Source organism: Leptonychotes weddellii, chromosome X (assembly GCF_054177405.1).
Source record: "Leptonychotes weddellii isolate Sample4059 chromosome X, ASM5417740v2, whole genome shotgun sequence".
NCBI lineage: Eukaryota > Metazoa > Chordata > Mammalia > Carnivora > Phocidae > Leptonychotes > Leptonychotes weddellii.
This window is the reverse complement of record NC_138385.1, coordinates 92,766,292-92,782,597: the sequence shown is the minus strand read 5'-3', so window position 1 is coordinate 92,782,597 and position 16,306 is coordinate 92,766,292. Positions and strand designations below refer to the sequence as shown.

The window sequence follows — 16,306 nt, the reverse complement described above, 5'->3', positions numbered from 1 at the left end:
GGGAGGGGGGATCGGTTAGCCCGGTGATGGGTATTAAGGAGGGCACGTACTGCATGGAGTGTTATACGAAAACAATGGATCGTGGATCACTACATCAAAAACTAATGATGTATTGTATGGTGACTAACATAATGTAATAAAATTAAAAACTACAAAAAAAAAAAAAAAAAGCCACTGGTCTCGGACTCTGTGAGGTTAGGGAGTGGAGGAATCTAGTTCCTAACTTAGCGATGGAGATTTCCAGAACTACTGCCATGTACAGGTTTACCACCATGAACAGATTGTCTTATAGCACCACTAAGTTAAAGAATAAGTGCTTTTTAAAAAGCTCTCATCATAAAGGTTTGATTATACAGCCTCGAATGCCGTAATTTTTCTCCTCTGCCAGTCACTGATTTTATTTTTCAAGTTTTTATTTCAATTCCAGGTAGTTAACGTACAGTGTTAGTTTCAGGTGTATGACCTAGTGAGATTCAACACTTCCACAGTCAAATGCCATAACTTTTAATGCTTGCCTAATACACCACATGGTGAACACTGATCGTGTACTTAACCATTCTCCTGTTATTTAACCTTGTTCCGAGAAGTTTCTTACTGTACACAGAGACGAACACCTTTGCGTCTTTACACTGTGGTCTTTTCCCAAGAGGAGCTTCCCAAGAATGAAATGACTAGAGTCAGGTTAAGGTTCTTGGTCTGTGCTGCGGTCACAAAAAATGGAACAATTTATGCTCCCACCCACAGGGCATGGAGGCATCCCCATTTCATCATCATCTCAGCAGAGCTGGGTAGTGGGTTGTTTTTTCCACATTTGCTAAGTTAGGGGAAGACGAAATACCGTATTAACATTGAAATAGGAAGTATCACGTCCGTTCAAGCGTAGCAAGACGGTGGAGAACTGCGACAGCCAAGGACTAAATCCCAGCTCCACTCCACACCAGATGAATGACCTGGACCACGTACTTATCTATCCAAATCTCAGTGGTCTCATCTTTAAAATGGGGACAATAATACGGTCAACTTCCTTAGGTGACAGAGGCCTAACTGTGGCCATGGTGCATAGTGGGCATGAAGTATTAGCTGTGTTCAATAGTTCTAGACTGGACCAGGAATTCTGAACCTGGAGTCTAGTAATCCTCGGGAGCCTGGGAACTTGAATGAGGAAAAAAAAAAAAAATCACATCTTTGTCACCATTTACCTTTAACTGAAATGTAATGTTGCCTTCCGTTAGGACTGTAGGTAATAACACATCTTAGTTTTAGCAGGACCTGGGACTTTGTCACTAATAGAAATCATAGAATTTTTCATAACACATTACACTTCCTGCAGAGAGATCTCAAAATAACTTTTATACCCATTATTACTCCAAAATTATGACAGTTTTCAGACCTGCTGTTTGATCTAATTATTTGAGACATTAATAAAGCAGCACATAGATTACAACTTTATTTTTATTTTTTTAAAGAATTTATTTGACAGAGAGAGAGAGAGAGAACAAGCTGGGGGCAGAGGCAGAAGGAGAAGCAGACTCCCTGCCAAGCAGGGAGCCTGATGTGGGGCTGGAGCCCTATGTGGGGCTCGATTCCTGGACCCTGGGATCATGACCAGAGCTGAACTGAGCCACCCAGGCATCTCCATAGATTACAACTTTAAAAAATATTTTAATAACTATGTTTCAGTATAATCGGTCTCCTTTGTAATCCTTTGTATATTTAAGCATTTTAAGATACATTCTGAGAAGGGATCCATAGGCTCCTCCAGATTGACAAAGGGGTCCAAAATCTAAGAGCCCCTGCATTGGACTCCCAGCAGATGTTTCACTTAGAACACCCCACCCGCGGCCCCACAACAGGAGTTTCTCCAGTGGGCTTCACATATGAAGACTTCCACGAATAACAGCCAGATTCCCATCCACAAAAAGCAGCCTGGATTCTCCAGAACAGCCCAGGAGAACAGAGCATGCAGGGTTCTTAACCTTACTGTCCACGGGTTTCAATAACCAAGGACACCCAGGACTTTCCCCTCAGCTGGCTCCTCTGCAGGTACTCTATACAAGGAGGCCAGGACAGAAACGCATGTGAAGGGGCCTCATTAGCCTGCTCTTATTCTTATTTATGGCTAGCAGCAGGTGGCCAAGGTGGTCAATAACAGCACAGTTCTTAAAATTAATTCTTTGGAGCAAATACAACGTGTAAAAACTTATCCCAACAGACTTCATAATGAGACTTTCAGCTCGACCTCCTAGAGAATTTTTTTTTTTTTAATCATGACACAAACATTTAATCAGTCAACAAAATGACCTAATCAGAAGTGGGGGCGGCGATCTAAGGCAGATGGAAAGTGGTCAAATACTACCCAAGATAAAATGATTTCTGAACACTTACAGAAGAAGGCATAACTTGAATGCTGACAGAACGTCATACTTTAGAGCTCGTTATCTTGTAACTTAAAAGCCTGGGAGTCCTTAGTGAAAATGGAAACCAGAAAAGCATTCCCAAGAAAATTTACAGAGCAAATGAACATGGGACAATATTTTAAAAATTATCTAACATGACCACGCGTGAAAAAGTCAATTCATTAAGAAAGAAAATCCAAGTCAGGTGCTGCTCCAAAAAAAGGATTACAAGGTTTTAAGCCCTAATAGATACAATTCTTTGTCTAGTCAATTACAGAATTTTTTAAATCACCACACATGCACATCAGGGAAATGCAGGGTTTTGTTTTAAGATCATCGCAAATAGCATTCTATATTGCTGCTTCTCTGTATTTATTTGGGCAGGAAAGGAACAAACATACAGAAGCTGAATAACTATTTCAACCAGATTGTCAGGCTACTGTGCCACTTAAAAGGTAATTGAAGATATCCCTGCTGGAAACATGCCAAGCAGCACCAACTCAGCTATTGCAATAACTCCTCTGCTTTGGTCAAACAACTGAACGGCTATCATAAAGTCCTAGAATTATTTCAGATCTGGCATGAATCTCAGTAATCACCTGATTTGTCATCTCATTTTATACAGGAGGAAACCGAGACCCAGAAAGCTTAACCAAATAGCCCACAGAGGACCACAGAGCCAGAAAAACCTCAGGTCCTTTCCCTTCCTCTGCAGGATTCTGGTCAATAACTGCCATTCCATCTTAATTCTCAAAGATCCTTCAATAAAGCAAAATATTTCTGTGACACACAAAACAAAATACCCAACACAGACAGGTGAATGGTGAATTTTATGCTATGTGCACTGTCTCTCAGTTTAAAGAAAACAAATGGAGATCATCAGACACCAAAGACTCAGTTGGCAGGCAGAATTAGATATTTCTGTTTTGGTTCTGACACTGGCCCTGGGAAATGTGACATAGCTCCTGTGATATTCAAGAGGAACAGGCCCAAGTTTTGTGGTTTGCACCTCCAGAACACTCCAGTTAGAGAGAGAACACAAGACCACACGCATGTAGGGAGAAAAAAAGACATCAATCAAGACTAGAGAAAAGAGAATCTAAGATGAGGTAGAAATACTAAAAAAATAGCTACACAGATGAAATAAATATTCAAAGGACAGATTTTTACAGAAGTCACATTCTATGTGTAAATTAAAATTCTGCCTCTCCGTCTGCTAGGAGACGTAGCCTTCTTGTTTGAAATTCGTTCTTCACTAATAAAAGTGGTAGGAATTCTGATCTGAACTCCGAAAACCCAAAGGATATCTAAAGGGGAAAAGAAATTTAATTGTCTTTTTACCAAAGTGTCCCTAAGCAATCTACATCTTCTTTGACAGTTGTGGATCCCAAGCCATAGCTAACTGAAGAAGGGAGGCAAGCAGGAAAGATCCACAGAAATTCTGTTACCCTAAAACTTGAATCCTCAATGTGCTCGTGAGCCAGGTAAAAAGCCTTCCAACATTGTACAAAATGCACCTAATATTGCCCATGTCTGTTTCTCAAAGAATTTCCAATTTACTGGGATTACAGAGATAACTATTTCAATGGGAACAATGAGTTTCTCTTAAATCTCACTGGTTTTCCAGGAAAAAAAAAAAAAATAACCACCTAGTCCAGAGGTCAAGAACCAGATTAGTTTTTTAATAAGGTGGCTTTTGAATAACATGATCCTAGCTTGGAAATTTACCTTTGCTTTTGAAAAACCAACTTTGAACTCCGGCTTCAGGACATGACAAATGAAAATAAGGTCGAGTGTACTTTTAACAATTCCTTCCAGAAGTACTGGGTGGAATGGCTCATCTTCTCCTAGCAATTTTCCTGGGGGACGGGGAGGTGTATGAACCCGTGTTTCCTTTCTGGGGAGGCTATGTATAGCTTCCAGGTATTTACCCACCAATTCAAGGGAAAAAATGATTTCGGTGCCTCTCAGCCATAGAGATACAGTCCTCAATCTTGGGGTATACAGGATTTATAAATTTCTCAGATAAAATGATTATAATGTGGTGGACGCTCGGGTGCACACAGACACCTCCCCCCCCCCAAGGTAGGAGGTGCTGCCCTGCGGCCAGCCCGTGCCCTCCAGAACCGCCTCAGGGGCGCACGGTGCCTCACCCCAAGTCACACACCTCCCAGTGAGGGCTGGACGCAGGAGTGTAAAGGCCTGGACATCTCATCCCAACTCAGAACAACCCAGAAAGCCCGTCTGAGTGCCAGAGCGCCCCCCCACGGGGTCAGCCAAGTCCATCACTGAACCTGCATCCCAGCTTCATTTCTCTTTGCCTGGCCCTGCTTCCTTCCCTCCTCGTCCTCAGCCTTGATGCTGAGGGCAGGCCTGAATACCTCTCCTGCACACTGAACTCAAGTCTCAGAGCCCACTTCCAGGGGGGAACCAACCTGCCAAATATACTGTAACTTTGAAAGTATGGCTATTTTTTGTAAGGGAAAATTAAAACAGTTAAAGAATACCTATGGACTATGTACACTAAGAAGAAACTACCAGGAAGTTCCAAGGTTTAATAGATAAAGTCGTCTCTCCTGTTCCCATAAAGGCTCAACCTTGATCTTTCATCATATAAACAGGTTTTCTGAAGTGATAAAATGCAGAAAATGGCTATCTTTGATATTTGTAAAGCAGAAGGAAATAGCATAAGGATGAAAATAGATGAAAAGAAGACAGAATAGTAGTAATTGTTATGGAACTTGGATCAAAAGCTGCATCACATGGGGAGGGAATGGAGGAAATAAGGGGAGGGGATGGGGGAAATAGGGGCCAGGGATGAATACGGTGATGAGCACTGAGTAATGCCTAGAACTGCTGAATCACTATACTCTACACCTAAAACAACACTATGTTAACTACACTGGAATTAAAATTTAAAACTTAATAAAAAACCTCAATTATGAAGTACAGTGTGTTAGGTGTAAAACATTTTTATGAAAGATATTTTTAAAAAAAAATCTATCCTGGGGTGCCTGGCTGGCTCAGTCAGTAGAGCAGAGGACTTGTGATCTTAGGGTTGTGAGTTCAAGCCCCATGGTGGGTGTAGGGCTTACTTTAAATAAATAAATTAAAAAAAATCTATCCTGAAAAGGAAATCAAGAAAATGATTTTATTTACAAGAGCATCCAAATGAATAAAATATCCAGGAATAAATTTAACCAGGAAGGTGAAAACCTTGTACACTGAAAACTATAAAACAATGCTGAAATAAATTAAAGAAGACCTAAAGAAACAGAAAGACATGCTGTGTTCTTGGGTTGGAAGACAACCTTGGTACAAAGCCAATACCACTTAAGGGATATACAGATACAATGCAAGCTCTATCAAAATTCCAATGGCCTGTTTTATAGCAATGCAAAAGCCAATTCTCAAATTCATATAGAATTCCAAGTGGCCCCAGCTGGCCAAAACGATGTTGAAAAAGAACAAAGTTAGGGGAACCAGATTTCCTAATTTCAAAACTTATTATAAAACTACAGTAATCAAAACAGCATGACCCTGGAGTAAGAGTAAACATACAGATCAATGGAAGAGAATTTAAAGCTCAGAAGCAAGCCCTTACATTTACGATCAGTCGATTTTGACAAGGGTGCCAAGACAAGTCACCAAGGAATGAAAAGTCTTTTTACGAAATGGTGCTGGGACGACTGGATGTCCACATGCAAAAGAAAGAAGCTGGACCCCTAGCTCACACCAAACACAAAAACTAACTCAAAATTCATCAGAGAGAGAACCGTAAGAGCCAAAACTCTAAAACTTTGTTTTAATTAATTTTCTATAAATTTTTATTTTTTAAATTCCAGTATGATTAACATACAATGTTCTATTAGTTTCAAGTGTCCAACATAGTGAACTTTCAAAAAGAAAACACAGGTGTTAATTCTTTGTGGCCCTGGGTTAGGCTAAGAGTTCCTAGATACAACATCAAAAGCACGATCCATAAAAGAAGTAATTGATAAAGTCTCTGATAAGGGCTTTGCTTCCAGAATATACAAGGAACTCTTACAACTCCATAAGACAAAAAAACCCAATTAAAAATGAGCCAAAGATTCTAATAAACAGTTCATCAAAGAAGACTATGAATGGCTAATGAGCACAAGGGAAGATGCTCAACATCATTCGTCACTAGGGAAACACAAAACTACAATGAAACTGCACCTCGTGCTCACTTGAGTGGAGGTGAAAAGAAGGACAATACCAAGTACTGGTGAGGATGTGAAGAAACTAGACCTTTGTTGCTGGTGGAAATGTAAAAATGCCATAGCCACTCTTGGTATCATCTTGGTAGTTTCTTTGAAAGTTAAACATTTATTTACCCGATGATCCAGCAAGTCCACTCCTAGGTATTTTACCCAAGAGGAATGAAGCCATATTTCCACACAAAGATCTGTACCTGAATGTTTATAACATTATTCATAATAAAAAAAAGTGGAAACAATCCAAGTGCCCATCAACTTCTTTATGGCTCACTAGTATTCTATCATCCGGGTATTTCACATTTCATCTGATAAACTTGTTGTGTAGTTATTCAGAGAAACAGAATGTGGAATACCCATTCGATATAACTACTCGGCAATACAAAAGAACTAGCGATACATGCTACATCATGGATGAACCTCAAAAACATCGGACTAAGTGAAAGAAATTACACACAAAAGACCACATTATATGAAAAATTGTGGAGAGATACATCTGTAAGACGAAGCAGACTGGTGGTTGCTTGGGGCTGAGGGTGGCAACAGGGACTATCTGTCAATAGGTGTTTTTGTGATGAAAACGCTCTCATACTGGCCTGTGGCAAGGGGAGCACAACTCTTACTAAAAATCACTGGATCCTGTGCACACAGGTGAACTTCATGGTACGTAAAGTAGGCCTAAATAAAGCATTAAAAAAAAAAAAACTTGGAACATGAGAACAAGAGCATCTTCTGAAAAAGAACTGGGTACAAAAAATGATACTATGTTTCCAAAGAGCAGAAGAGACCAGAATGGCCTGAAGCCTAGAAACTGGCTTCCCATCCTTCATATCACTGCAAAACAAATGCTTCTAGAAATAGAAGCAAGCATGCTTATCTGTGATGGTTAATTCTGTGTGTCACCTTGACTGGCCATGGGGTATCCAGATTAAACATTAGTTCTGGGTGTGCTTTAAGGGTGTTTCTGGGTTAGATCTGAATTTGAGTCAGTGGACTCAGTCAAGTAGATTGCCCTTCCCACTGTGGGTGGGCATCACCCAACCCACTGAGGCCTGAACAGAACAAAAGGCAGAAAAAAGAGGAATTTACCCCTTTTGCCCCCTTGCTGCTTGAGCTGGGACAGTCATCTGCTCTGATTTTGGGACTGGGATTTACCCTCTTGGCTCCCTTAATTCTCAGGCCTCGAGACTTAGGTCTTAATTACACCACCAGCTTTCCTGGGTCTCCAACTTGCAGATGGCAAATAGTGGGACTTCTCAGCCCCCGTAATCACCAGAGGTGATTCCCCATAGTAAGTATCTCCTTTTCCCTCTCCATTATCTCCTACTGGTTCTGTTTGTCTGGAGAGCCCTAATACACCAGCCCTTTACCAAATGAAGCCAAGTTCAACACACCAATAGGGACAATTCTAGAAATATAAAAGGATTCCCTGAAGGCAGAGATCTCAAAGCACCTTGGTTTCCACCTCTTCATAAATCACTTCAAGCATTCAGTGACATGTTCAGTGCGGGGAATTTCATCCATACACCTGATTCCCAGGACTTCGTAATTCACCACCTAGAACTATGCTGTACCTTTTTTTTTTTTTTTTTTAAAGCTGTCCAATTATTACATACCCACAGTTTCATCAAATTCTTTCCCAAAACCTCTGGAGTTAGACAGTCCAGCCCGCTGCTTCCAAGCAGCATTAGCCCAATCCATATTCAGGGGACAAGTGAGCCAATTCTCAGTAAAAGTCACCTGATTTACTGTGACATTCTCTTTCAATGTTTAATCACCATTAGCTGTGAGATGACCATTCTGCTGATCCCAGCCTTTTCTGAGTTTGCCCTGCTTCCCTGCCACCCGGAGTAGTAGTGTCTCCCTACTTTCCAGAAATAGAAATCATTTGAAAATGACCATGAACAATACCTCTCAAGGTTTGTCTCCCTTCAACCTTTCCTCTTAGGTGTTTTTTTCCCCACCCTTCCGGCCACCTCTGGTCCTTTATTTTGTTCTCTTAAATGCTCTAAATTTTCACACCCCATCAAGTGTGACAACTAGCACTGAGCACAGAATTCTAAAGTAATAGCAAATATGACAGTAAGATTATTTGCCAAATCCTCTAGAATAAGTTCACTACATACACACACACAACACCTAGGGAGAATGGTGCCATGATATAATTACAATTACCAGGAATGTGAAGGAATTCTGGGTGTTTAGAGGAGGGAGAATGTACCAGAAGGGAAGGTATTTAGTGGAATGGTAACAGAGTGACACTAAGGCTCTTGGAGAACAAGAGTATTTCTAGGCTCCAAAACACCCAAAAGTCAGGATGGAGAAAGAGTTTTCTTCTTTGCACCTCACCTTAATATAATTCCTATTTGGAGGAATAACCATTTCTGAAACATTCCTTGCATTAAATCCAAGTTACACCTTTTTACTTGTGCAAAATATGGAACCACAGACTCTGAGAGCTGGAAGTTATCTACGAACCAAGTGACAAGAGTTCAACCTTCTCATTTTACTGATGAGGACACAGAGGATGACTGCCCAACGTTACTTAGAGACAAGATCAGGACTACAACCTGCGCCTGCCGGCCTCAGGCCTAGGCTCCTTTTACTGGATCCCCACTATCTCCATCAAGGAGGTAATTTAAGAAATCAAGATCTAGAAAGAACAAGACAGACCCCCATAAGAGGACAGTATGAGGACATAAATAGGACAAAATGAAGCCACAGGTCTTCCTAGTTCTTTTCCTAAGAAGGACTCAACCCCATCCTGATGCCTTAATTTTACAGGTCAGCCTGTTAAATCCAAGCTCCAGCGGTAATTACATAAACGACACCACTTGTTTCGTTTCTAGAACTTCATCCTCTGGCTTGGAGGAGGAGAGGCAAGGCTTCCAGATCAGGAAAGAAGCTTTGCCTGGGTTCCAGATAAGACTGGGTCCCACTGGGCACCTGGGTGGCTCAGTTGTTAAGCGTCTGTCTTCGGCTCGGGTCATCATCCCGGAGGCCTGGGGTGGAGCCCCACGTTGGGCTCCCTGCTCAGCAGGAAGCCTGCTTCTCCCTCTCCCGCTCCCCCTGCTTGTGTTCCCTCTCTTGCTGTATCTCTCTCTGTCAAGTAAATAAATAAAATCTTAAAAAAAAAAAAGACTGCGGGGTGGGGCCTTCTGTGGAGGGGGTGAAGTCATGCAAAGCTCCCATCCCCCTGGAGAGGGAACCCCTGGGAGAGCTCTACCTCCTGGGCCTTTTTGTCCTCCCTTTGAGAATTCCAACCGCTAGAGAAAAAGAAGCAGGAGGCCCTTCCTTTTTAGAAGGGCCAGTGGAAGCAGGCTGAGGGCCAAAGGAAAGGGGTGAAGGAAATGTCCTTTGTCATCTAGGTCACGACTGGTCAAACCACAGTGCTGCAGGTCTAGGAAGATGGGCGCTTTAAGGGGCATTCAAAGGTACAGGGTAAACCTGGCACAATTTCCAAGGACATCAACTTATTTGAAGAAAGTGGGGATTTCATTACATGCTTCCAACCAACATGGTGTTATCACCACATCATTGCAGGCACTTAGAAGCCAAACTGGGAGACTTCAGCACATATATGAGAGAGCAGGAAGAATTCTGTCCTAGTTCATTACAGCTTGTGGCGGGCAACTCTTGGCTAGGCCCCCATATTACCTGGGGTAAAAGTTCTTGTTTCTCTGTTGTTAGGGAAGCTTTGGTGGCAAATGTGGGAGGTAATGGCTCCAGCAAAAAGGATCTTGGTGGTTGGTGGGACCAACCCAGATCAGAAGGAGACAGCTAGATGGTTCCAGGCTCAAAGTCCCAGTGCACAATGAAGAACAAGTCCATCTGCCTGACCTTACCTTCCACCCTGCACCATGGATGGGAGTGGGGCCTAAGATAGTCGGCAGCCTGAAGGACAGGGGTTCTAGCCATCCCCCTGAGAAACACACCAACAGGCACAATCAGAAATCACTTTGCTATCTGTGGGATTTTCAGGCAAGCTCTTATGCATTTACCAGGTTAAAAATCGGAAAACGGGCGCCTGGGTGGCTCAGTCGGTTAAGCGACTGCCTTCGGCTCAGGTCATGATCCTGGAGTCCCGGGATCGAGTCTCGCATCGGGCTCCCTGCTCAGCGGGGAGTCTGCTTCTCCCTCTGACCCTCCTCCCTCTTGTGCTCTCTGTCTCTCATTCTCTCTCGCAAATAAATAAATAAAATCTTAAAAAAAATAAAAAAATAAAAATCTGAAAACATCGTACTTACTGTGTTTTTCTGAGTTACCATATCCTGAAAAGAAAAAGAGAAGATGAATATAGCTTTTAAAGATAGCCATTTATTTCCATAAGCATTGCAAGCACTTTGCCCCCCATTATCCAGCACCCACGTCAGAGCACGAGTTACTCATTTCAAACCTTCTCCTTCCCCTGTGTGAAAAGCTTCAAAAAGGGGGAGCCTCAGAGAATTGTAAAATTCATATTCTAGGGCAAACGCATCGTAATTGGCTGGATTTTGGAACGATGGAGGGGCATATATGGTTATAAGGATTTCCCGTAGCGGTGGCAATGCTTTTGTCCAGACGTTCTGAGCTTCAAGTTTGGGGCCCTGAATGCCCTGCAGCTCGCCTGCCCAGGGAGGAAGGTCAGGGACGGGGCGGAACTGCCCGGAAGTACCGCGATATCGCGATATCCTCGGGGCTGCAAGCGCTTCTCGGCTCCATCCGGGCGACCCTGCCCCGGAAGGCTTCCTAAGCAGCGGGCGCTGCTGGGAGCATTCCTGACACCTCACCGGACCAGCCTAGGAACATCAAACCCAATGACGACGCTTTTAGTCAGCTAACTTCGCATAATGGTTATGCAGCCCTTGACTGTATCATTTATGCGCCGGAAGCCAACACTTGCTGACGAGAGGAAACATAATTAAACAGATGCCCCGTAAAATGGGTTTTATACACTCTGAGATTTCGGCATTCCAAGTGCAGCCTCCTTCTTCCGGTGTCAGATATAACAGACCACCCATTTCCATTTTAGGAACTATTTTTTCATATTCTAAGAAAGTAAAACTGTCAAAGTCATGGGACTTTCTAGAGGAGTCCACTAAGGCATTGTTGAGGGGGAAAAAAAAAAAACCATACTGCATTGGAAAAAAAAATACTTTCTAATTTCATGTTTCTCATCAAAATAAGGCTTAATAATCTACCCTTTGACATTTTCTAATTCTAAATATTTGCAAGCACAACTACCTTAAGTGAAAATCAGTAAAAGAAAAAAAAAATCAGTATCTAAATATCTAAAGTAATACTTTAGATACTAAATATCTGAAGTAATAGATGATGTCTACCTAGAACTTTCTGCCCACTTTGGTGACTGTTCTGTGTTGTCATCTTATCATTTGAGTTGAGAAACTTTTTTTTTTAATGTGTAGGTTTGGATCAAATTGCCCATTAAAAGATTCAGAGTCGTGTGTTTGCTTCAATGGAAGTTAACAGTTTTTGCCTTCATTTCCCTAATGAGCCTGGAAACACTGAAGTGGCCTACAAACGCCTCTCTGCAGTAGGCTCACACAGCGGTCAGGAAGTCATCTGTGTGAGCGAGAACTTCAGATGGGTTTATAGCCTTTTGGGAAATTATTCTACAGCATAAAATACAATAATAGACCCGTTTCTTCTTTCAATGTCCTCTGAATGACTTCTTAAAACCCAGTACTGTGCCCTAATTACACAGTACACATCTACGTCAAGTGTATGTGATACAGAATGGAGAGAGGTTCCACATCTGAAGCAGGCTGGTCTTCTACCAGGAAATAACCCCCAATTATTACAGAACCCAGAAAAATCTGGTTAATATTAAATCTCAACAAACACAAAAATATTCCCCTTTACCATCACAAAACTGTGCATTTATATACTAGTGACATTTAACACTAAGGGAGCTGGACATTTAGAACTGCTGCCCATGAAAGCTAATTTGAAGCCACTAGTTCTCACCCGTGGCTGTACTTTTGAGAGGTTAAAAAAAAAAAAGTCCCTCAGAGACTGTGATGTAACTGGTCTGGGGTATGACCTGGGTATTGGGGTATTTACAAGCTGTCCAAGTAATTCTAAAGTGCAGTCAAGGTTGAGTAACACTGCTGTAAACAAACTGAGCTTTACTCCTGAAATCATCTAAAGCAGACCGGGACTTTCTGACCAATATTAAGACATTCGACAATGTTAATATTCCCTGAGTTTTATAGTAGCTCACCTCAGACATTCATATTTTACAAATATGAGCATTTTTTATGTTTTTACTTTAATTCCAGTTAACCTGCAGTGTTGTATTAGTTTCAGGTGGACACTATATGATTCGGCCCTTCCACACGGGTCTTCCTACCCCACTGCCATCTCCCCCTCTCTGTTCCAAATATGAGCATTTTTGGGAAGTACTATTATCCAAAAAACATCTGTATCAAACTTGCAAGAATAAATTTTTTAAAATATCATTACTGAGTCGTGCATGAACAGATGAGTTTTCAGTTTTGCTCTGCTTTGAATGGGGGGGGACAACAGATTAAATACGGATGATGTCTATCTAAAACTTTCTGCCCACTTTGGTGACTGTTCTGTGTCGTCATCTTATCATTTGAGTTGAGAAACTATTTTTTTTTAACGTGTAGGTTTGGATCAAATTGCCCATTAAAAGATTCAGAGTCGTGTGTTTGCTTCAATGGAAGTTAACAGTTTTTGCCTTCATTTCCCTAATGAGCCTGGAAACACTGAAGTGGCCTACAAATGCCTCTCCGCAGTACGTAGGCTCACACAGTGGTCAGGAAGTCATCTGTGTGAGCGAGAAGCTGTAGTAGGAAGGAAGGAGTTGCACAAGCAAATCTTTTTTTTTCTCCAACCTCCTGCGCTCCATGTACATTTCCTCTGAATGTGTAATACCGTTTTCCCAAAGCCAAGTATTCACAAGTAGATGAACGATACCCTTTACCTTCAATGAAAGAGCAGTGTCCGCGTCGGTGTCATGGTACAGGATCACATTATTGGCCATGTCAAAGCTTTCTCGGACCCCCAGATGGTAAAAGAGTGAAGGCTGTCTGGAGACATCACTCATGTCCACCACGGCAACATCTGAGATGAACAAGGACAGGACAGGACACGGTGTGGGAGAGAAAGAGAGGTGATTGGTCTACTGAATCTACTTCCTGCTGATCACCAATGGGGAACTACTGCAATTTGTGTTTCTACCAAAAGTCTCTTAGGTAAAGCAGAAAGTGATGAGTCCTTGGCTTAAAATGACCCCAGGAACAGTGGAAGAAAAGCAACAAGAAAAACCTCTTCCTTCCTCAAAGTGCTGGGAACGTAGCCTCACTTAAAAATTGCTGATTAATTTAGTTTCACTGTTATCTTTATTAGGAAGTATGTCATCTCCAAAGAATATACTTAGCTTATATACAAATTATAAAGTATAATGAAATGTAAAACAATGCTCCTGCCATGCAGCCCAAGACATAGAACATTATCTGTATTCTCAGAGTCTCATGTGCCTCTTCCCAGTCACATCTCCTCCCTCCTGCTCAGAGAACACCTGTCTTGATCTCCGTATTTATCGGTTCCCTGCATGTTTATGTGTATATATAAAAATATATATGCACGCACATGTATATATATGCACATGTATATTAGGTACATGCATGCACAAGAATATAGATTAGATATGCATATATTATATATGCTTGTTATATATACACATATATACTTATATATGCATGTGTATAAACAGTATATTGTTTAGTTCTGTATGTTTTTGAACCTTAGATAGTGCCACACCATATGTATTCTTGGACTTGCTGTTGGTTGGTGTGATACCACCAGTTTGCACGTCTAGGTCTAATTCAGCACCACATTCCATTATATGAGGACTGGACAGAAATTTCTTTATCCATCCTGTCTAAATGCATTTTTTTTTTCTTTTTCCTATTTCAAACTGCTATGATGAACATTCCTTCTGGCTCACATGTCCACCATCAGCTTGAGAATGTAGATCAAATGCCCCTGGAGGTATGTCCCACAGAGACTTATCCCAAACAGGGGAACAACATATCACATCAACAAGGAGAGTGTTTAAATGTGCCTAGTAATATTGGATACCAGTTCAAAACTTGTCATTTTTGAAAGTATAAAAGCTCCAAGTTTGACTGGACCTTCCCTACCACATGCAGAGATTCTGGAAAGAACATCCAAGACTTACTCTTGCACTGCTGTGACTCATAGGAAGTCACCGAATATCCCAAAGACGCAGAACAGAGGTGAGGTGAATGGGCGCAAGAAGAAACAAGGAGGTGGGCAGTAGCCCCATCAGCACCAGGAATCGCTGGCTCTGTGCAGGAGGTGTTGGGAGTCCTGAGGCCAAGCGTCAACAAGCCCTGGGCGGGCCTTTTGTTTTCAAATTTATGGATTTCCTGCTATATGCCAGGCATTGTGGGGAGTTTAACAGATAGAAGGGAGAACAAGGTCTAATCCCTTTCCTCAAAAAAAAAAAAAAGTGTATAATACAATGAGAGTGATAGGAAGGAAATGGTGGTTAGAATCAGTCAGGAAGGCAGAAATGAGGGGGAACCATGACAGAGAACCCGCAGGAGGGTACTCAACCCACACTGGGGTGGAGGTCAATCAGGGAAGGCCCACAGGAAGTGATGTTGTCTGGGATCTGAAGGTCCAGAAGAGTCAGGCAAATTGGTGTGAGGATGAGGTGATGTAAAGGGAAAGAAAGAGAAGACAACAAGTGCAAAGGGCCAAAGGTAAGATGGGGTATGTTAGGGCAACTGCAAATAATTTCAGAAGATGAACCTGGAAGGGTTAATAGGTGCCAGATGGTGAAGGGGTCTGAAGGCCATGTTAAGAGGGCTGCCTCTATCTTAAGGCGATGGGAAACCTATGGTAGGGTGGTTTTTAGATTTTACTTTTTATCATGGAAAAATACAAATACATATAAAAGTAGAAGAGTATAATGAAACCCCCATAGCCCCTTCACTTCCCTCAACAACTCTCAACTCAAAGCCCGCCTTGTTCCATCTCTGCTGGCAAATCCAAGACATCATTTCATTTCATTTCCAAATATTTCAGTACATACTGCTAAAAGCGGAGAAGGCAAAGGGAAAAAAAATCACTATAGTGGACGCCTGGGTGGCTCAGTTGGTTAAGTGTCCAACTCTTGGTTTCGGCTCAGGTCGTAATCTCAGGGTCGTGGGATCAAGCCCACATTAGGCTCTGTGCTCAGCAGAGAATCCGCTTGGGATTCTCTCTCCCTCCCCTCTGCCTCTGCCCCCCCCCCCGCCCACACCACCCTGCATGTTCTCTAAAATAAATAAATGAAATCTTAAAAAAATATAACTGTATGTAGTCTCAATGTCTCACCTAAAAGTTCTAAAAAAAAATAATAATCATGAGGGGTTTTAAACAGGAGCCTATCATACCCAAATTCACCCTTTTGAGGTTGTTGCTCAAGAAAGGACGAATGAATATGCTGAAGAAACCCTTTACAACCCAGTGTGGTTATCTCCAATGGGTAACTGCTCCCCACAGACATTTGCTTAGAGTCAAAAATCACACTGCAGCTGAATGAATCAGACATTCTGCTTATGGGATCGTTCCCTGGACTCTACCTACTCACATCAAAAAGCATGGGTTTCCTACCGATGCTATTAAGAA

General features: G+C 41.9%; 1 protein-coding gene across 1 annotated transcript in view; it reads right to left on the bottom strand.

Moving 5' to 3' along the window:
• Positions 1-16,306, bottom strand: part of MAP3K15 (mitogen-activated protein kinase kinase kinase 15) — a 119,145-nt gene that overhangs the window by 85,150 nt on the left and 17,689 nt on the right. The window contains exons 2-3 of the mRNA XM_081809065.1: positions 13,587-13,726; positions 10,882-10,905 (exon numbers count right to left, since the gene is read on the bottom strand). Of these exons, the coding sequence (XP_081665191.1) occupies positions 10,882-10,905; positions 13,587-13,726 (164 nt within the window). The remainder of the gene's footprint in view (positions 1-10,881; positions 10,906-13,586; positions 13,727-16,306) is intronic.